This window comes from Elephantulus edwardii, unplaced genomic scaffold (genome assembly GCF_000299155.1).
Source record: "Elephantulus edwardii isolate Elephantulus edwardi_28Jun2011 unplaced genomic scaffold, EleEdw1.0 scaffold00397, whole genome shotgun sequence".
NCBI lineage: Eukaryota > Metazoa > Chordata > Mammalia > Macroscelidea > Macroscelididae > Elephantulus > Elephantulus edwardii.
In genome coordinates, this window is record NW_006400147.1 from 816,308 (window position 1) to 838,372 (window position 22,065).

Genomic DNA, 22,065 nt, shown 5'->3' on the forward strand with positions numbered 1-22,065 from the left:
TCTTCTGTTCAGCTCTTTAGTATCTTGAATTCTTCCTTGTGCTTTGGCTTCTCTATGCTCCAGTGCAATCTTCAGAGTTTCTTCTGACATTCATTTTGGTCTTTTCTTCCTCTTCTGTGTTTGTAATGACCGTTTGCACTCTTACTGGATGATACATTTGACATCCTCCCACAACTCATCTGGTCTTTGCTCATTGGTGTTCAAGGCCTCAAACCTGTTCCTGAGTTGATTCTGAAATTCAGGTGGGATGAAATCAAAGTCATATTTTGGCTCCTGTGGGTTCGGTTTCATTTTCCTCAGCTTCAGCTTGAACTTGCATAGGAGTAGTTGGTGGTCTGTTCCACAATCACCTCCTGGCCTAGTTTTCACAGCTGATATTGAGCTTCTCCAGCAGTTTTTTCTGCAGATGTAATCGATCTGATTCCTGTGCATACCATCAGGTGAAATCCATACAGTATTTTAAAAATTTCACAAGCTTGCATGACTGATCATTTTTGTTAATAATAAAAATTCATCCATGAAAAAAACCCAGCCAAAACTGTGTAAGTGAACCAACTGAAGAAGGTTATTTGCTTTGGAAGTCGGCCTCCCATGACCCTGTGGAGCAAGAATTGTCTGGCACAGGTCAAAGGTATCATCTACCAGGAGTCAAACATGATTTGGTGGTGATGGGGGGGGGGATGTCAGCCAAATCAGTATTTTTAAGATTTATGTTTCAGACTGGGCCTTTAGAGTCAGACCTGGTTTAGTACACAAGTTTGACTATGTGGTAAGCTCTTCAGTGCTCTTATACTGCAGACACAGAGAGCAGAATCTGCATCAGTCTTGTTAGTCATTGTACAGCCTGGCATAGAGTGGGTGCTTAAGGCTGACTAAATAGCAGTCACTTACAGATTGTAACTCAGTATCATCCAGTCAGACCTAACTCACACTGATCCTCCAACAACTTTTTGGGGCTGTAAACTGTACAAGAGGAGATGGTTCATCTTTGTCTCATGTAGTAGCTGGTAGATTCAGGTATCAGAGAGGCCTGGCCTTTGTGTTGGCAGCGCTCCTCCCTACCACCTCTGCCTCCAGAGATCCCTGTGTAGACCGGATGGTGTGGTTCCAAAGCTTGCGTCCGGGCACCTGAGTTGAATAACCATGCATCCTACAACCACTTACACTTTCTGTCTCTAAATTTTGATGTCCTTGTCTGTAACATGGGACAAATGATTATATTACCTCCTTGGGTTATTTTGATAATTAATAAGAAATTGCGTGTGAAGTACCTGGCAAGTGTCAGTACATATAAACCCTTAGTGTGTGTTAACTGATGCTGTTTTCCAAGCTTTAGCCAGAGAATCAGTGACGCAGAGCAGTTATAAATCTTAAATAAGTCCATGAATGTATAATATAATACTTTCAATACATTTGTGAACATATAACTAGAAATTGTCTGAATTTGTCATACTCTAATTGAAAAAAATTTTAGTGTTTAATTAGTAGTTACCAGCTGGTACATGAGTTTCACTTAATACCTGAACTCATAACCACCATTTGTTTCCTTCTTCACAAAATGTAACACTTATTTTTCTGGTGAAGTTTTAAACTCTTACTCATCTTTTGCTCCCCACCAGAAATAAAAGAGTGCTCTTCTCTCCATGAATCTCAGAGTGTGAAGAGTTGTTTTGTGAATAAATTCCTTGGAAGACCATGAGCACTTGTTTTTTATTCAGTTGCCCCATTGGCCTATTGCATTGAATAGAATGTGAGGATGTTAGTAGGGCTGCAGCTCTCTGCTCCAGCCTTTCCCGGCTTATGTGGATGTCACATGACTGGACGGAGGTAGAAATCTTCTCAAAGTTTTCTGAGTAGGAAGATCTTTTACTTTATAGAATATTTTTAAAAATACTTTCTTCTCCAAGTCTCCTCGCACTGTTTGTTATGGGTGTTGTCTTGGGGGACACATTTTTATAAATAATGAAATCTGCAGTGGTACTGTGTTTTTCCCCCCTCAGATCTTGCACATTTTCCATCCTTGACAGTGTCAGTCTTAATACTTTTCTGTCACTCATTTTAGTGGAAAATATTTCAGTTCTCATACTGTAATGGTCTTCCATGTTACAAAGGTTCAACTTTCATGGGTTTTATTACATTAGTAAACTGGTGAAGGCAAAATAACTTTTTGAGATTTATTCAAAGCTTTCCCCCAAGGGGAAATATAAAGAGCTATGTGAACTTGAAGTTTATAAAGTTAAAGAATTTACACATTCCAAGGAAAATTTTACAATGAAATAAAAGTATTCTGTTTTCTGAAATTCTCCTGCGGTATCTGATACTGACTGTGACTCACAGGATAGAGGAGAGAAGGAAATTCCTGCTGGAACCGCATGGCTCCTCATCCAGCCACGTGCAAAGGAAGAGCCTGCAGATTACAAAGTCAGAAGACATAAGGACTAGTTCTTTCTGTGCAGACTTCCTAAGGCTTACTGGTATATTTGGAATTCAAGCATTAGATGATCAGATTTTATCCTTCACATATTTTCCTGCAGGATACTTTTAGTGTGGGGCATATTTAATGAACTCTCTGCTTGTTGCTGTATTCCAGTAAGCTGGGAAATCATAAGAGCTTGGTATTGAGTTATTTGAACAAATAATTTTTCCTCCCTCCAGATTTTCTAAAAAATGCAAGTGGTTATAACATTTATTCTCCACAGTGTCTGCAAAGAAGATTTAAAGCATCTTCAGCTAAAGAAACATGCACGTTTTTATGCTATTTTACAAATAACCCAGTATTGTTTCATCTTTCTCATTCTAGCCTTTAAGTCTACAAGAGAACATCCTTCACGAAATGTTGCTACTAAGAATTATACAGAGGTAACAAAAAGAATTATATGGAGACAAGGGGAGAAAGAGTGTCCTGTGCTGTTTTAATATTACGTTTGTATCCTTCTTATTGAAATAATTGAGGATAATCAAAAGATATGAAAGCTGAGAGAAGCTTGCCAATCATGTAGACCTGAGGGTGGGTGTCTAGGATTTGTGTCTTTATATTTTCTTTTTCAAAATAATGAGTTATTTAATTGGAAATCCATAATTATCCTGAATATTTATATGGCTAACAGTTTTGAACCAAGAAAAGCTGTACATGAAGGTGAGTTCGGTGCATATTGAACTCACCTTTAATTGATACCTAGCTTCCTTTTTGCCATTTATACTCTCATAATACTGTGGTTTGTACCTAGTTTGTTTATACTAGGTAGGAACAAACTCAAAGGTTAGAACCCAAAGACCTCCGGATTCCTAATTATAGACATAAGCTTGAACCTAAATTTAAGAGCCTTTTGCTCTTCTTTTGAATTCTAAGATTAATTAAATATGGGCTTGGTTCTTACATTACCTCGTTCTCAAAATCCATGGATTTTAACTTCCAGGCCAGTCCCCTCCAGTCTTAGAGTTTCCCAGTAGTCTTGGAGTTTCCCAGTGGTGGCACCATTAGCTTTTTGGTAGGATGTTTTTTCATTGTGAGAAGAGTTGAGTGCACTGTGGAACATTGAACAATATATTTGGCCCTTACCTGCTAGATTCTTCTAGCAACCCATCCATCCCCTCAGCACGACAATCCAGAATAAGTCCACATCTTGCCAGATGTCCTCAGAGCAGGCAGGGGGCTATAAGATGATGCCCAGGGATGGGAACCATGGCATTGTATCTTGCTTCTGCAAGTAGTCTTGTCATATTTCACTCTTAATAGATTTCTTAAGCATTTGACACAATTAGTGGCTGACAGTCAACAGATATGTTGAAATCATCTCTGTCCTTATTCCAATTTTGGTTTTATTACCTTCTCTGATACACTTTAAGTTGACTTTTTTTTTTTAAACTTCTAGTGTGTGTGTGTGTGTGTGTGTGTGTGTGTGTGTGTGTACACCATCAAATCGGATCTGACAGGTACAGGAGGAGATTATCCCTCCTTCTCCAGCAGATCATCTAGTGGATTCGAACTGTGTACCTCTAGGATTGCAGTGCATCTTCTTGGCACTAGGCCACCAGAGCTCGCCAGTAGTGCTGACTTTTATCCTTAGTGCCATTAATTATCTGTCATGAACTATTGTCCAGCTGTTGCTTCAGGATTAACATCTCTCAATTCAATTATGTCCACAAAGCAGATTCTCTTTTAGGTTTTTCTTTCATAAGCCTTTATTTATTCTTAATTACTTAAATAGTGGTTCTGTGTTGGTCTGGAGGGGAGGATTTGGGTGTTCTTTTTCAGTATTCTTTCCTTGATACTCATCTTCATCTGTACTTTTTATCAACCTTCAGATGTCAAAATAGCCAGTGTGTTTCTCAAGTATCAGGACAAAGTGTTGAGGAATAGTTAAAAATGAATTGATTGTGACTCAATTCTTAAAAATTGGTATTTTAACAGGAACCAAAAAAAGTACAAATATGCAATACTTCCAGCATGGTCTTAGACCTTATTTTAAATTAGAGACTAAACATAGATAATCTGACTTGGTCAGGATCCAAGAAGAGACCCATAGAGTATGATCTGCACATGCGCCTGTGGACACAGTTGACCAGTCACACTGGATGTTATTTTAGACACACAAACGTCTTTGATGGCCAGGAGAGATGCACCCCAAGACTCGCGTAGACCAGCTGTGCATGAAGGTGGCAGGAGGGTGGGCAGGGCTTTGGTCGGAGCAGTTCCTATTTCATGGCTTCTCTCTGCCTTTTTTTGCATATACTTATTTTTAGAATGATCTAAGTTCTAATTATTAATCCTTTTAATTGAGGATTTTTTTTTCATTTCCTCAAAAACTGTCTGCTGCTTTGTTTTTCCCCGTTAGACAATTGAGGTGGATGAGTCAGAAGAGGAAGAAGACCTGTTTCCTGCCTCTTCGAAAACCGATCAGAGGTAAGTACAGTGATTTTTACTGCAAAAAGAAACAGCTGAAAAATTTCAAAACAATCCACAATTCCATAGCTACATGTTATTTTGTTCCACAGAAATGTAGAAATGAATCTGATTTCTTTTCGTCTAATTAAGTATGTGAAGAAATGAACAACAAAAAAAATAGACTTAAGAGCTATTCCACAGAGTTGATACATTATTATAAGTATTGAAAATGTAAATTGTCTACAGTTTATTTCCTTTTGTCTTTATTACCCATTGATGTCCTGGATTCCTCACTGTACTTTCGTCAATTTACAGAAAATAATTCTCTATTAGCATTTGATTTCAGGTGGTCTTTCTGATTATGCTTGTGTATACGAATTGCACACTCTGCGATGCTGACCACTGAAAAGGTCCCAGAGTCATCAGATGATGTTCACTTTCAGAAAAAATATTTGAGCTTCCTGCTAATTTTTGTTCATCTCTTTCTCTGTTATTGCTTGGCCTGACTTAGTTTACTATTTCTTTTTTCTTTTAAGCATTAATGCTTCAGGTAAACACTGCTTAACTAAAACCTGTTGTGTACCATTGAGTTGGAACTGACCCTCTGATGGGAAACCTAATTAGTGAGAATTACTACTGGAGAAAATAATTAGCATCCTGTTTGTGTACTTGTTTCTATGTTAGCATGAGGGAAGGACATAGCAGATGACACAACCGTGCTTGATGAAACTGAGGAGGACCTGAAGCACTTGCTGCAGAAGGTCAAGGATGGCAGCCTTCATTATGAATTAAAGCTCAGCATCAAGAAAACAAAGATTTTCACCATTGAACCAATTAGCAGCATCATGATAATGATGAAGAGATTGAGATTGTTAACAGCTTAAATTTACTTAGCTCTACAATCAACACTCTTGGTACCAGCAGCCAGGAAATTAAAAACCTTATTACATTGGGGAAAGTCGGCTGTCAGAGACCTCTCCAAAGTATTAAAGAGCAACAGTATCAGTCTGGAAACTGAGGTGCCCCTGATACAAACCATGGTCTTTGTCTTTGCAATTACTTGCTATGCATCAGAAAGATAGACAATGAATTGGAATAATAGAAGGAGCATTGATGCCTTTGAGCTGTGGTGCTGGAGAAGAGTATTGAATATGCCATGGACTGCTAGGAAAACAAACAAGTTCGTCCTAGAGAGGGTGAGATCAGGATGCTCCTTGGAGGCAAGGATTCTGCAGCTCCATCTGACATACTTTGGACATGTTGCAAGGCAGGATCAGTCCTTGGAGAGACACATCATGCATGGGAGGATGGAGGGACAGTGCAGGGAGATGTAATAAAGAAACAAGTTCACAAAAGAAGTAAATTTTACCTGAGGTTAAAAAAGATAAGAATTATTTGAGTCTTTGAGATGGAGAATGATGATCCCAGCTTAGAGTAATGGCATGAGCAAGAGTTTAAGAAATGAGGGAGGACTGAGTGAAAAGATTTCCTTTGATATTTCTCAAAACCTGTATTATGAACTTAATCATTATTCATTATGTAAGAAGAAAGATCGCATTTTATTTCAATTAATTAAAATAAAATAAATTAGATTTTCCCCTTATGAAAGAAAATGAGATTTTGTCAGCTAGATGTAAGCTTGGAAAGGCCAAAATTCCTTGTAACAGCTAAGACTTTTAGCCTCCCCCAAGAACCAGTCTCATCCCTTGGAGTGTTATTCACCCCATTGAGAAGATATGATTTATATGAATTAAGAACCTTTCTTTGAACAATTGATAAATATAGTTCAGCATGCAATGATGAAAGAAATGCCTCTTCCTTTGGAATTTACACACTAGTGGCATGCTAATTATGTTTTATTCACGTGTAATGAAATCTGTGGGGTCCTTGGGTGATGCAGAGTTAAGAGTTGTGTCTACCCAGGGGCACCTCTGAAGAAAGGCCTGGCCGTCTCTGTCTGAAACACCAGCCCTTTGGAGCACAGCTTTTACTCCGCTATGCCTGGATTGCAATAAGTCAGCATTAGCTTGGCAGTGGCTCATACAATAAAATCCAATAGAAATGCCCGGGACCTTGGGAAAGGTCACTGAAAATTTCATTAAAATGTCACCTGTGAGCTGACAATCAGCAGCTCAGTATGTAAGGTTGCTTTTTAGGAGATGAACAAGGTGCAGTAGTAAAGAGAATTGTCAGCAGAAGCAGATAATGTGCTGTGTGAGGGAAAGCCTCTGAGAAGGAGACCCTTAACCAGATATTTAAGGGTAAGAGAGATCTGGCCTTGCCGAAAGAGGAGGCAATGGCTGTTGAGGAAGAAACAAGGTCAGTGTAATCCAGAAGCTGACTGAAGGGATTAGACTGTGGGAGGATGTGGTGGGAGCTGAGTGTGGGGAGAGAAGGGTACATTGTGAGCAGGAACAATCAAGTTTAGTTAAGATTTTGGACTTTATTATGAATGCACTGAGATTTCGCTGAAGGTTTTTGAAAGAAGGGTGCATGGTCCAGTTCACATAAGGGATCTGTGTGGTTGTAGGAGGAGAAGAGGTGAAACAGGCAGTAAGACAGGAAGTGATTATAGACGGTCTGGGTAAACTGGAGACTTACACAAGGATGCTGATGGCAGACACGGGGAGAAGAGATGGCTTCGGGATGCATTTTGTAAGCAGGCATGACAGAACTTGGGGTGAATAGAATATTTGGAGTGAGGGAAAGTGAGGAATTAAGATTCAGTTCCATGTTTGCTGCTTGAGCACTTTTCTGTTAAGATTTATAGCCTGGAAACCCGATGGAGATTGCTATGAGTTGGAATCAGCTTGATGCAGTGTGGTTGGGTTATGGCTTAAGTATTGGTTGATTTCTTAGTTAGTTACGAAATGATTTTTAAAAGTCAGTTATTTTTAACACTTTCTGTGTGTCGAAAACCCTCCACCAGATGGATTGACACAGTAACAGTGGGCTTGAGTATATCATAGATAGTGAGGCTGATGCAGGTAGGGCAAGGTTCAGATCCACTGTTCCTACAGTTGCTAAACATGATAGTCTATTCAGCAACACCCAGGAAGAAAAACATCTATTAGTGCTGTTATAATATCACTTACTGCCCACTGCAAACTCAGGAGGTTGGTAGAATTTTCATTCTCTTGTCCTCATTCTACACGTTAAGGAAGTGAAACAAGTTACATAACTTACCTGAGGTCACCCACCTGCCAGAACTCATCTCCGCAGCTTCTGCTTCACATAATAGAAGACGCTCTTAAACTGTGTACAAACAGCAATTATGAGAGAAATTGACATTTTGAAACAAATTTGAAAACAGCCTTGACAGGTTTGTGTTTCTGATGACTACCTGGACGACAGCCGATAATGCTGGCTTTGTAGACATATTTAGTGAGGACTAGGGATGGACATTGGGCAAATTATTTGATTTATCTGGACCTCGGTGTCCTTGTTTATCATATGGAAATAATATTTACCTCATAAGATTGTTCAGAGCTTTTAAATGACTTAATATTTGTAAAGCATTAAGGTAGTGGCTCACAAATATCAATAATTATGGAATTGCTTATTGAATTAAATAACAAGCTAGGGAAATAGAATACGAGCAATCAGGAGAACAATGAGGAAAAGATGGAAGGCCTGATTTTCCTGGCAGTTCATTTACAAAGAGCAGTAGCTTCAAGCCATGACAGTCTCTCCTGCCAGGTGGGCAGTGGGAAGTTTGCCTTCCTTGATCATCTTGTTTGCCTCTCTGCCCGAGCTGCATTGGGACAAAAGCATTTCACGGTGGAGAAAGCTGGCTCCTTGCACTGTAGTCTCCCAGCAGCAGGAGAGCAGACCTGGCTTCGACATGGCCAGTTGGCAGGGAGCGGAAGGAGAGGAGATCCTCTGAGTCTGCATTATAGGGAGCTAATGGTTACGTAGTCATGGTCTGCTACTTAGAATAAGTAGTACCAACTACCTCCACCTACAACAGGGTTCTAATTTTTTACGCCAAATTATATGTGGAGGAAACTTACTATTTGCAAGCACTTATTTTGATTCCCTCTCTTTATTTTTCATCCATCCACATGAAGCTTATCAAAACTTTTTTGCCATTCTGGACAGAAGTTTATGGGATCCAGCCATATGGCCCATTGAAAAATAATAAAAAAAAATCCTCCCTACCAATGATGCCTAAGGATAGGACCTCACAGATGAGCTTCTGTAGGTCGGGGCCTCTGTTGCAGGTTATGAATGTTGCCCTGACTAAATAAGCCCGGGCCCATTATGCTTCCTGGCTTGTTTCTGGGTCCCGTTGGATCTCTTTCTAAGAAGATGTCAGATAGCAGGATCAAGTCCTGATAGGTGTTTCCTTCTGCAGCTCTCAATCCCTTCCCATTCCCCTCGCTCTTCCCCAGCCCCAGCAATAGCCCAGCACACTAAGTTGTCCACGTGGACCCTGGCTTTGTGTTCTAGATGGCCTGCCACTTTCTGTTAAAGGTAGAACCAGGCCAGCAACTGATCAGTTCCTTGCTTAGGTCCGAGACAAGACAATTGAATGCCCTCATGTTGATCTGTCAAAAAACCAAACAAATCTGTCCTGGAGGAAGTGCAGCCGGACTGCTCCATAGAAGCAGGAATGCTGTGACTGTTGCACATGCTTTGGGCATGTTACATCAGGAGGGGCCAGTCCCTGGAAAAGAGCGTCATGCTTGCAAAAGTGAAAAGATCGGTGAAAGATGATAAAATCCTTCAAAAAGGTGGATTGACACAATGATTGGAACAGTGGGCTTACCTAAGCTCAGCAGATATGAGGAGGGCACAGAGTCAGGTAGGGTTTGTTCCATGAGATACCCTGGAGTCGGCCCTGACTCAGGGATACCGAAGAGTGGGTCTCAGTGGTCCCCAGGAAGAGCTGTGTGAAACCCTGCTGCTTTTCAGACTGGCTGGTCAGATCTCCCTGTCCTCTCCTTTTATGCATGATGATGTGAAATTTTCTCTTTCCTCCTGACATAAGACCCCTTTGCACTGATTTATCCTGTGAAGATCTTTGGGCATTTTTTATAATAACATGATACAGGCCATGGTATTTGCAATCGCTTGTTATGCCTCAGAGAGTTGGACAATGACTAGGGAGGACAGAAGGAGAGTGGATGCTTTTGAGCTGTGGTGCTGGAGAAGAGTACTGAATGTACCATGGACTGCCAGGAAAACAAACAGATTCATCTTGGAGAGGATTAAACCAGGCTGCTCCTTGGAGGCAAGGATTCTGGGGCTTCGTCTGACATACTTTGGACATGTTGCCAGGAGGGACGGGTCCTTGGAGAGGGACATCATGCTTGGGAGGGTGGAGGGACAGCACAGGAGGGGAAGACCCTCTATGAGATGGATAGATTTGGTGACTGGGGTAATCGGAATGGGTGTATCGGAGGCAGTGCGGTTGGCGCAGGATAGAGCAGGGTTTAGGGCTGTTGTGCATAGGGTCGCTATGAGTCGCAAATGACTCGACGGCACATAACAACAACAACATCTCATTAATATCTTACACAAGTAAAATATTATTGAAGATCATTTAAAAACAGCTAAACCAGTACATTGACAGCAAACTTTCAGATGTTCAAGCTGGTTTTAGGAGAGGCCATGGCACCAGGGAGATTGCTGATGTCAAATGGATGGATCCTGGCTGAAAGCAGAGAATATCAGAAGAATGTCTGTGTTTTATTGGCTGTGAAAAGGCATTTGACTCTGTGAATCATAACAAATTATAGCTAATATTGGGAAGAAGGGGAATCCCAGAACACTTAATTATGCTCATACAGAATCTATACCGAGACCAAGAAGCTATTGTCCAAATGGAGCAAAGGAATACTGCATGGTTTAAAATCAGGAAGTGTGTGCATCAGGGTTGTATCCTTTCTCCATACTTATTTACTCCATATGCTGAGCAAATAATTTGTGAAGATGGACTCTGAGAAGAAAGTGGCATCAGGATTCCAATTTTAAAGACTCATCACAACCTGCGTTATGCAGACAATGCAACTATGTTTGCTGAAAGTAAAGAGGGAATGAAATGCTGCAGAAGATCAAGGACTACAGCCTTTGGTATGGATTACATCCCAACATCAAGAAAACAAAGATCCTAACTACAGAATCAACAGTCAACTTTATAATAGATGGAGAAAGGTTTGAAGCTGTCAATGATTTTATCTTGCTTAGATCAACAATCAGCAACACCCTTGACTAGCAGTCAGGAAATCAGAAGACGTATTGGCATTGGGCAAGTCTGCTGTCACGGACTTCTCCAGAATGCTGAAGAGCAATGATGTCAGTTTGAAGACTAAAGTGATGCTGATTGAAGCAGTGGACCTCTCACATAACCTGCTGCTGTGCATCAGTGAATAAAGATAACAGAAGAAGCATTGATGCTTTTGAGTTATGGTGCTGGAGAAGAGTGCTGAATGTTCCATGCACAGTCAGAATAACAAACAGGTATGTCTTGGGAAAAGCGTGCCACCCAGAGTGCTCCTTGGAGGCAAAGATGGTGAAGCTTCTTTTTTATATTGTGAACATGTTGGTAGACAAGGCTATTCCTTGGAAAGAGAGAGACATCATTCTTGGAAAGATGGAGGTCAGTGAAGGAGAGGGAGACTCCCCCCAAAGATGAATTGACATGATGACTTCAGCAGTGGTGTCAGGTGATGAGCATGGTACATGATAGAGTGGGGTTCAGGTCAGCTGTTCATAGGGTGGCTTTGAGTTATACTTGACTTGATGGTGCTTAGCAGCAGTAACATTTCAACACCTGTTCAAACTGTTGGCTGAGTGTTGACAAACTCTGCTTTGTCTTACTTTAAGACAGGAGTTGGCTAAAAGTTTCTTAATGGGCTGGTTGGTAAAAATTTTAGACTGGGCCAAAAGGAAAGGTGAAAATGAGTCTCTTTTGTAGGCTTACGTAACCATTCAAAATATAACCAATTCAAAATGTGAAAAACATTCTTGGCTCACAGACTGTAATAAAAACAGACTAAATTTGACCCATAGGACATAATTTGCTGACTCCTGATCTAAGATGACTTAAAACTCTTAACTAATAAAAATATGTTTCAATGAAAGAATTTCATTACCCTAGTAGTTAAGCTTTGTGATGATAGGAATCATGGTTTTCTTGTTCCCTGCTCCCAGGGCTCCCATAGTGCATGGCGAAGCATAATAACATTTGAATTGGATTGCACACAAATAATATTAGCAGTGAGGCCGCCCTGGAGAGCAATGAGCCTTTCCCCAAGGTCCTTCTACCCAGTTACAGAAATATAATGGAGATTTGAATGAAAAACATTTAAATATTGCTATAATTTTCAGAAATAGTGAATGTGGCGATAGATTTTAATATGTGCAAAGAACGATAATAATGTATGCACGAGGTACTGAATCATATCTTTAAGTTATGAATACTAACTTCAGTCTTAGAAATAAATCTCAATGAGGTAAGTGCGGTTGTTAATCTCTGCTCTACAGATGAGGAAATGAGGCACAGAGAGGGTGAGTTACTATGCAGGCGCACAACTAGTAAAAGCAAAGCTAAAATTCAGATCTTGACTCCTCTTGCTTGCTTTAAGTCTGACTGACTCTCAGGTTTGAAGGGAATTGTATGAATTGTTTTTGTTCATGACTGCTGCTAGTTTTAAAATTTGTTAAAAGACACTTTCTGATAAATTCTGCAGTTCATTTTCTTTGTGCTTTTCATGATTTTTTTCTTTTTCTTTTCCTCAGGAAGCCGAACATTTCCTCCAGCAAGTGCATTCCCCAGAGCCATATAGCTAAAGGAGTCAATTTTGAATCAGATGAGGTAATAAAGTGATCTTGTTAAAGGTTAATTGAATTTTAACTGTTTATAAGGTGGAAATAGAGACCACTGTTTAATTTCACCGATGACATTCCACTGAATTATATTTACTGTTAGTAAGTAACATCTATTGTCATCAATATCATTCTCTCAGATACTAAAAGCCCTGTAGATTTTTGAAATAAGATTTTTATCAAGCTCACATTAATATGCCCAGTTAACAGTAAGATCAGAGTGGTTTTTACCATCTTCTGTGTTTGTCTCTGGAGGAGTGGTCATGGTAATGATTGAGATGACGATATCCTAAAAGCATTTAATAGTCATTGGAGAGATTTTAAGTAGTCATTCACTATGTGCTCAACCAGATGGATTGACACAGTGACTGCAGCAGTGGGTTCCAGGGTGTTGGAGATTGTGAGGGTGGCACAGGATAGGACAGGGTCACTAGGAGTCATACTCAACTTGACAGCCCCTAACAACATGTGCTCTTTGTTGATCTTGTATGTGGTGGTGGGAGGTTTATGTCATTCAGATTTTCAGGCATTAACCGAGCTGCCACATGGCAGGTCATGTAGAAAGAGCTTGAATGAATCAGAAAATCTTTCTAACTTGAATGAAGAACAAATAGGAATCAGTATTTTCCTCCTGCCTTTATACATTTTTCAGTTAAGTTGAATTAAAAATGCATGACCAGATGATCCTGGCCTTTGCCTTTCTCCATTCTCCAAGGCTTCCTAAATTTTTATTGAATTACTTAGAGAGGCTTCTTACTGGTTTCTCATCCCTTTCATTTTGAACTTCAGCTGCCACTGTTCTGTTCCCTGTGTCCCAGCTCTGGTTTTGAAGCACCTGGAGGAGAAGCCTCACCCAAAGGCAGGCAGCAATCTGCCAATTTCATATGAATGTGTTGCTTCAGAGAGAGAACAGTTGTTGACTAGTTCATTAAGTTCACAGCATCTCCATCAGCACTTGGTTTATGCCACAGTTAAAATTATGAACTAGTTCATGCTAATTGCAAAGGAGTTCTGTTAATACAGTCAGTATTTCTACATAGATTTTCCCTGGTTTATTAACAATTTCTACACTTGATAGCAGGAGATGAAAGTGCATTTATGTTTCTCATGGTTAGCCTTTCTCACCAGAGAGCAAAGTTAGCCGGCATCGTGATGTGTTCATACTCCCCCCAAAGCCTCACACCAATTATCCATTTTTCTGATAAGTTTATGATATTTTTTTCTTTTAAAAATGGAAGATCATTATAAAAAGATTTCTTTTTCTTCATAATAATTATAGAAGACATAAGAATCCATTTTCTGTTACATAAAATTACATAATTTGGATTTGTCTAAGATAACTGAGTTGTTTTATTCTGGTTAATTAAATTCCTAAATGAGATCTGATATTCTTGTTCATTTTTGCTTTTCATATAATGTGTAGCCTAGCAGCATGTGAACTGTTTTAGGGCAAAATAATTCATCTACTTTAAAAAAACAGTGTTTTCAGGATTACTCTGCTGGGTTGTTTCTTGCTTCAGTCTGAAAGTAGCATCTATTTTTAGTATTAAATGGCTAATAGAAAAGTAAGAATTACAGCTATTTCTGAGTTAGAACATTTTCATGTGGCTTCAGTATTTTCTTGGCTGTGAATTTGCCAGGGTAGATACACCAGTCCTAAAATTTAAGTGGAAAAATCTACTCAAAAACCAAATAGTAATGATTTGAGTACCCACACCAGATTACCTTTATATGTATGGTATGCATTGTAGATACACAGACACAAAGAGGATACTTTTTTTTATATCATTTAAATATTTTTCAATACAGAGAGCTCCTGTATACTTAATCTTACCCCTTGCATGTGATTCCCTCTGTTTTTAATGTGTTGACATGTGTTAATAGCTGATGAAGCAATATTGATTCATGAGCGTGCTGTACACTGTGTGGGTTTTGACAGATATATAACGTTAATGTAGTATCGTGCAGAGTAGTTTTAATGTCCTTAAAATAACCCTTGCTTCCCCTATTTATCCCTACCCCATATTTTTATTTTTCAGTACTCACTAAGAGTTTGCTTGTACTTGTTGTTTCAGCAATGAAATAACTGGTAAAGAAAGGAGAGAGAAAAAGTAACAAATGGATAGACTATACATGTATAGAAGAAGTAGGAAAATTAAAGTCTTTTTCTCTCCCCCTGCCCCTAGTGATGAAAGAGGCTCTTCTTTTTATTTGCCCCTAAGAACCATCTTAAGTTTGGAATTGTCACTAACATTGAGTTTTTATGTCTTTTCAGGATGATGATGATGATCCTTTTATGAACATTAATTCTTTAAGAAGAAACAGAAGATAATACTTTTAATCTCTCTTAGAAATGTGTAGTATTAAGGAAAAATAGAAATGTTACAAGGAAGAGTTCACAGTTGAAGAATTTTCTTAGGAATGTTTTTCATCAGATGGTTCCTTTTTTTAAAAATATTTAAGTGTTGCGGTTTAAGAGAAGGATTCAAATGAAGCTTCACCAAGATTCTGATGTATGAGAATTTACTACTTCTTTTAATGTTATTTCCTGGCCATGATTCCATTACATGAGAAACTTCTCAGCTTAAGGATAGAGTTTTGATTCTTCTTATTTTTACTCTGGTTGTTAATTTAACCTGGGTATGTGCTCTAAAATTTAGAGTGTTATGTCATGACTTGCAGTGTACATCTTCTATAGAGCCTGGCTTAAGTGTCATTGATAGTCTGTCATCAAATATTTCGGCTTCACAATCTCAGACTATGACGATACTTTAATCTGGTTACATTTAGGTGAGGAAAACTTGTAAAATGTAACCTGAATCTACAGCAGGTGAAACTGTATATGAAATTGTTCCTAACCTCACTATTTGCTAATAAGTCTGTTTTCTTTTTTTATTGCTTATTATAATGCCAGCCACTGAGACTATAGATAACTAGGCATACTTTATACTTTAAAAATTAGATACTCATTTGTCTGAAAAATAGGAGTGTCTATAAGAAATACATTGAGTTACCACTTACTCCCAAAGATGTTTTCTTTGAGTGTTGGTAATTTTCCCTATTATGTTCTATCATGTATGTTTCTATTTTTCTTTTTTTCTTGTTTTTTAGGGGAAAAAAAGTTTAAATTCTTTTTTAATATATCTTGGAGAATATTGAAGAATTCTTTTTCCAGAAAAAATGATTTACTGAATCCTTTGGTTTTATTAGATTAAAATACTGAAATATAACTTCTGTGGATCTTTGATGTCAAAAGTTTTCATTAACAATATTTTATCTTAATATTGGTTCATATGAAGTATTTCTAAGCAGGCAGTTTTGGAAATCTTCATGGAGTAGGTTATGGTAAATTTTCTTTTTCTTATTTGTTTTAAGGGAGAAATAAAAAATGTTTCCACTTTAAACTTGAGTAGTCCTATTTAAGTCCATAAAAATATCCCTGGGAATATTTTTTATTGTTTCAGTCTTGTGAGATAGCTTTATTAAAAAACTTTTCAGGGAAGCCATCGATTTAACCATGCCCTGGCCTGATATGTCTTTATAGGTAGAAACCATTGGCTTGGCAATATTCATGAACATCAAAATAGTTGTACCTGAAATGTGTCAAATTAGAAAAGAACAGTTTTTACAGCAGCAGCTTCTAGAACACCTTTGAAATGGCGTAAATCAGAAATTGTAAAGTGACATTCTAAGGAGATTCTTAAAAAATATTTTTCTTGCCTGATTGAATAGATGGAATATTTTACCTAATGCCCAAAGCATGAACTCAGTGGAAAGCATTGTTGTACGTTCTCAGACAGATCTTTTGGTACATCTTTATTGGAACTGAAATCTAATGTTTCCAGTATTTGAAGAACAACGAGAGATTCACCTGGCAGTGATAGTTGCTGGTCAGAACCTGGTCCAAGGGTGTGACAGGCCCCAGACATGGCAGGTGGAGTGGGGCCAGGCATCATCAGCTGTGGCATTTTCAGCTGCCAGTTCTAGGTAGCTGCTCAGGGTTGGGAGTGAAGAAAATGATCCCTAAAATATCCTGACAGATTCCCGGGGGGGGGGGGGGGGGGAATAAGGCTCCATTTTAAAGAACTGCTCTAGCCTATGAAAGCACAGCTGAATGTGATGATTTAACTGCTGAGGAAAGTGATTCCCTGGCAGGTACAAAAGGGGAAAATCTCCTCAAATATTTCAAGTCATTTTGAATAGTAGTAGCCCGCTGCTAAAAGTGCTTAACTGCTACCTAAAAAGTTGAAGCCCTTAGGGACTAAAAGAGTCAGGAATAAGATAATTAAAAATGGAAGAAACACCATTTTGTTCTTCAATAATGAAACATCATTATTATATCACTAAATATGCCTTATATTCTGTGTTGATACAACAAATTCTTATATTTTCCCACAATTTTCAGACATATTAGTTTGGGGTTTGGAGGTCTTTCCAGTGATTCCAGGACACCTGCAGTTAATCTTGGAGGCTGTTACAGAGAAATAGGGAGAAATGTTGACAGACTTTCTGTAGGGAATCCTATCACCTATCAAAGGATAAATCTTTTGTGTTTTATTTCCTATCAGAAAGTGCAATAGTTCAACACAATATAGGTTAAACGCTTCAAAAAGAGAAGGAAAATATACATTGTAATTCATTTTATGAAGCAAGCATAAAAAAAGCTCAAAAAAAGGCACTATAAGGAGGGATCTGATTTGATGGTATGTTGTTATGTGCCATCGAGTCACTTGCAACTCATAGTGACCCTATGTACAACATCCCTAAACTCGGCTCTGTCCTGTGCCAATCGCACCATTTCAAGTACACGCATCCTCATTACCCCAGTCACTGAATCAGTCCACCTCATAGAGGGCCTTCCCCTCCTGCGCTGTCCCTCCACTCTACCAAGCATGATGTCCCTCTCAAGGACCTCTCCCTCCTTGCAGCATGTCCAAAGTATGTTAGATGGAGCCTTAGAATCCTTGAATCCAAGGAGCAGCCCGGTTTGACCCTTTCCAGGATGAATCTGTTTGTTTTCCTAGCAGTCCATGGCACCCTCAATACTCTTCTTGAGCACCACAGCTCAAAGGCATCAATTCTCTTTCTATCCTCCTTAGTCATTGTCCAACTCTGATGCATAACAAGTGATAGCAAAGACCATGGCCTGTATCAGATGCACCTTAGTCTCCAAAGAGACACCATTGCTCTTCAGTACTTTGGAGAGGTCTCTAACAGCAGGCTTTCCCATGGCGATACATCTTCTAATTTCCTGGCTGCTGGTGCCGAGAGTGTTGACTGGAGCCAAGCAAACTGAAGCTATGAACAAGCTCAGTCTCTTCACCATCCATCCTGATGCTGCCAATTGGCCCAGTGGTGAGAATCTTTGTCTTCTTGACATTGAGCCTCAATCTATATTGGAGGCTATAGTCCTTGACCCTCTGCAGCAAGCGCTTCAGGTCCTCCTCAGTTTCAGCAAGCAGGGTTGTATCATCTGCATGTCGTAGATTGTTGATAGATCTTCCACCAATCTTGACTCCACATTTCTCCTCATAGAGCCCAGCCTCCCGGATAATCTGTTCTGCATGCAGGTTGAAAAGGTATGGTGACAGGACTTGATGGTATACACACACACAAAATAATAATTTTTTTTGTTTTTTTTTAAAAAGGCACTATAAGCAAAGAAGCTTCAGGCCAATATCTTTTTTTAATAGAAATCTGAATTCTGGCTTAGGTCAGACACACCTCAGTCTTCAAAATGTTTATTTACTTTTGAACACTTTAAAGAGGACTTTTGTAGTAGATTTGCCCAATCAAATGAGTCGTTTTCTTTCTTGACTGCAATTTTGAAGGGCTTTGTGAATTTAGGAAAATTTAAATCCTTGACAATTTCAGTATTTTTTCCATCTATCATAGTGTTGGTCATTGGTCCACTTGTGAGGATTTTTGTTTTCTTTTGTAGAGTGAGGTGTATTACACACTGAAGGCTGTAGTCTCTTCTTCACTGTTCCACATCCTCACATTTAGCCACCTCATGTGAGGTGCTATGGTTTTATTGCAGGTTGTTGATGGATCATCCTCTAGTCCTGATGCCAAGTTCTAGCTGCTTGGATTATTGCTCAGTATACATGTTGAATAAATATAAGAGGATGCACGCCTGGTGCACCTTTTCCCTGATTTTACACCCTGCAACACCATCTGTAGACAGGTCTGCGTGACCACAATTAACAGTTCTGGAATCCGCATTCTTTGCAATGTTATCCATGGTTACGGTCCACATCATCTAATGCCTCTATGTATTGGGAAAATAAAACCCCCACATCTTTCTGGTATTCACTAGTTTTTCAGGTAAAACACATCTGACCTTAACAAAGATGTCCTTTGTTCCTCATCTTCAGAATCCAGTTTGCATTTTGCCCGCTCCTTGTCTTTGTGCTTCTACAACCATTATTTATTCATCTTTAGCATAATTTTACTGGCAGGAGTTACTGGTTCTGACTCAACAGCAGCTAGTTATGTGAGCATTTGTATGAGATAGTTTCATATTCTAGTAGTGTTTCCAAACACCTATGCTCCCTTGCTGAACATCCAGAAGACTCCTCTCTTCTAATTTGCTTCTGTGGACCTTGATTTCTTTGTGGGAAGAGAGTGTGAGTTTTCTTTCCTTCACTCACGACTCAGCTTAATCCTCACCCTCTTGCTTTACCTGCCACGTAGGCCTCTGCCCCTGGGCCCAGTCATCCCCTTCAGGGGTCTGTTCAAAAGCTTTGGGAGGCCTACTATTTTTTAAGACCTGCTCCAACCATAGTTTATGTACTGGGAACTGAACCTAAGCCAAGTCAGTGGGGCCCTTTGCCAGATGTTTAAACAGAAGATGAAATACATCAGGCTAATCTCTCTGGCATAGCTGAAACATACAAAGCTCAGATGGTATATAGATCATTTGTGATGACGAGGGTGAAGCCCGAAGAGTGAAGAGCAAAGCACTGTTAGGAGATAGGAAGTACAGCATTTTGACAGCATTTGTTCCGGGATTCAGTTGTTCCTATGACCCAGCAGCACCGGATTTCTCGGCTCTTTCAAGGGACCAAAGTTAGTTACCTTCAAATTGATTCCAGCTTATGTGTGGTCAAGTGAGCTGTGCTTGGGATTTTCAAGGACTTTTTGAAGGTATTTTTCCCAAATGGATTGCCAAGTCTTTGGCAGTGGACTCACTGGATGGACTAAAATACCCAGCCATCTTGATAGCAGCAAAGCATTTTCATCATTCACATCACTCAGGGACTCCTTTCGAGGCCACCTACACTTTATAATGTAGTCCGTGGCTCGCTTGATGACAGTTTTGATTCCTGTGATGACATGCAATGAGGACAACGTTGTACATTTACTTTGGTTCTCCAGTGTGAGTTGGAGAACAAGCGACTTCCAACAGGGGAGGCACAGGAATAGCTTCAAGTGGTGGCATAAGTGACCCAGCTTGAGGGCAACATCAGTCTCAGAAGTGTCAGTGCTGCTCTTGGCAGAGCATTTTTTCTCTCTGAGCTAAGACAGCAGGAAGCTTGAGGTGAAGAGTAGAAAGATTGAAATTGCCTCTGCTATAAATCTAATTTCTAGCTAGAGGAAAATTTCATTCAGCAACTATGTGTTGAATCCCTATCATGTCCTCTCACTTGGGCTGGATCCCAGAGCCTCCTCGTTACATTTCAGAATTGTTTACTTCAGCTGCTCCCCTGGGCTTAAAGTCAGACCTATAGATTCAGAGTCAAACCTAGGGAAACAAAAGTCTAGAGTTCTAAAGTAAAATAATGTAAACCTTTATTCAATCTCTTGATAAAACAAGAAATGCAAATCTCAAAGTCATCTTTCTTTTTCTCTCCCTTCCACCTGCTCTTTTTCAGTATTCATCCAACCTGGCAATTGTTTTTCCATCTCTCCTCCTCATTCTGAAATCCCCTAAACTCACACTCAATCCACACAGATGTTAAATGTTTATATATATATATTCCTTCATCTACCTCTCCCCCTCTTAGAATTCTCTCTGATTTGGAGGTAAAGGCATTGTTATTAGGCCCATTCAGCTTCTCTGGTTATTCTCATTATCCTTAGTACTAATTCGTCTGTCAGGGAGCTCTGTTGATCTACTGGGAAAGAAATTGTACAGCCAGCCGAAAGGTAGGCAATTCAAATCCTCCTGCTGCTCCGTAAAAGACTAGTAATCTCTGCACTTTGTAGCCTTTGAAACCCTGGTGAAGGGTTAGCTGTGAGTCAGCTTCAGTCTCCACAGCAATGCCTTTGACTTTAAAAGTCTATTATCAAGAAGCTCTGGTTGTATAACCTGCAGCATGTTCACTGCTGACCAAAAGCCCCCACGTTTCTGGTGCTTCATAACCTCAAAGAATAAAATGGGTGGTCTCCTGTCACAGTTTACAGCCTCAGAAACCTGATGGTGGGTTTTTTTAAGAATTGATCCAATGGCAGTGAGTGAATCTAACAATGGCAAAGCAGAATTATCTCCAGTGGTTGGAGGTGTGGGGAGTCACTGAGTCCCTGGGCCCATCTCTTGCCACATCAGCTAACTGTGGCCCAGCAAGTCCAGGACACAACTCTGTCCTTTAACAGTTTTATAATCTAGCCTACCCACACTGAGCCAGGCAAAACAGTTTGAAGTCGGAAACTTGTCAGAGCTCTGCACGGTCCCAGGGGCACACAACCGCCCAGCTAGGGCTTTTTAGAGAATGTAATTTTTCACTCTGGCCTAGGGAACAAGTATGCTGTTTGCTCCCTACCGCAGAAGGACAGACACAGAAAAAGTCAAGTGCTGCGGGCCCACTTCACTCTTTACTTGAGATTGTCAGCATTAACAGAGATTTGGGCACAGACTTTATCCTAGCTTGACCTTCCGCCGTTTTCAGCAGGGGCAGTGTTGAGGTGGTGCTGTTGGTCAGGCCTTTGTGCATTTATGAACTCACGGAATCATGTCGTGTATTCCACCTGAGTCAGGTACAGCCCCACGAGTGGAGGCGAAAAGAGGAACTAAGGGATATACACACACCCCTACACCTGCAGTTTGTATGCGTTACTACCCATTAGCTAGTATTACGCTATTAAAAAAGGGCAGCAAATAATAGATGTTGGAGAGGATGTGGCGAGAAATGAACACTATACATTGTTGGTGGGATTGTAAAATGGTGCAACCATTCTGGAAGGCAGTTTGTCCTTCAAAAAGCTGAACCTAAAAATTCCATATGACCCAGATATTTCATTACTTAGAATATACCCTGAGAATATGAGAACTGAGGCACAGATTTTTACACCAATGTTTATAACAGCATTATTCACCATCACAAGACCATGGAAATAGCCCAAAT

The 22,065-nt window shown here is 39.7% G+C and overlaps 1 protein-coding gene across 1 annotated transcript in view; it reads left to right on the forward strand.

The window, feature by feature from the left end:
* The window catches only part of MRE11A (MRE11 meiotic recombination 11 homolog A (S. cerevisiae)), a gene marked incomplete at its 5' end in the record, with an annotated part of 96,664 nt that extends 91,757 nt beyond the window's left edge, over positions 1–4,907 (forward strand). The window contains 2 exons of the mRNA XM_006902363.1: positions 2,801–2,859; positions 4,836–4,907. Of these exons, the coding sequence (XP_006902425.1) occupies positions 2,801–2,859; positions 4,836–4,907 (131 nt within the window). The remainder of the gene's footprint in view (positions 1–2,800; positions 2,860–4,835) is intronic.
* Positions 4,908–22,065: the final 17,158 nt, after the last annotated feature.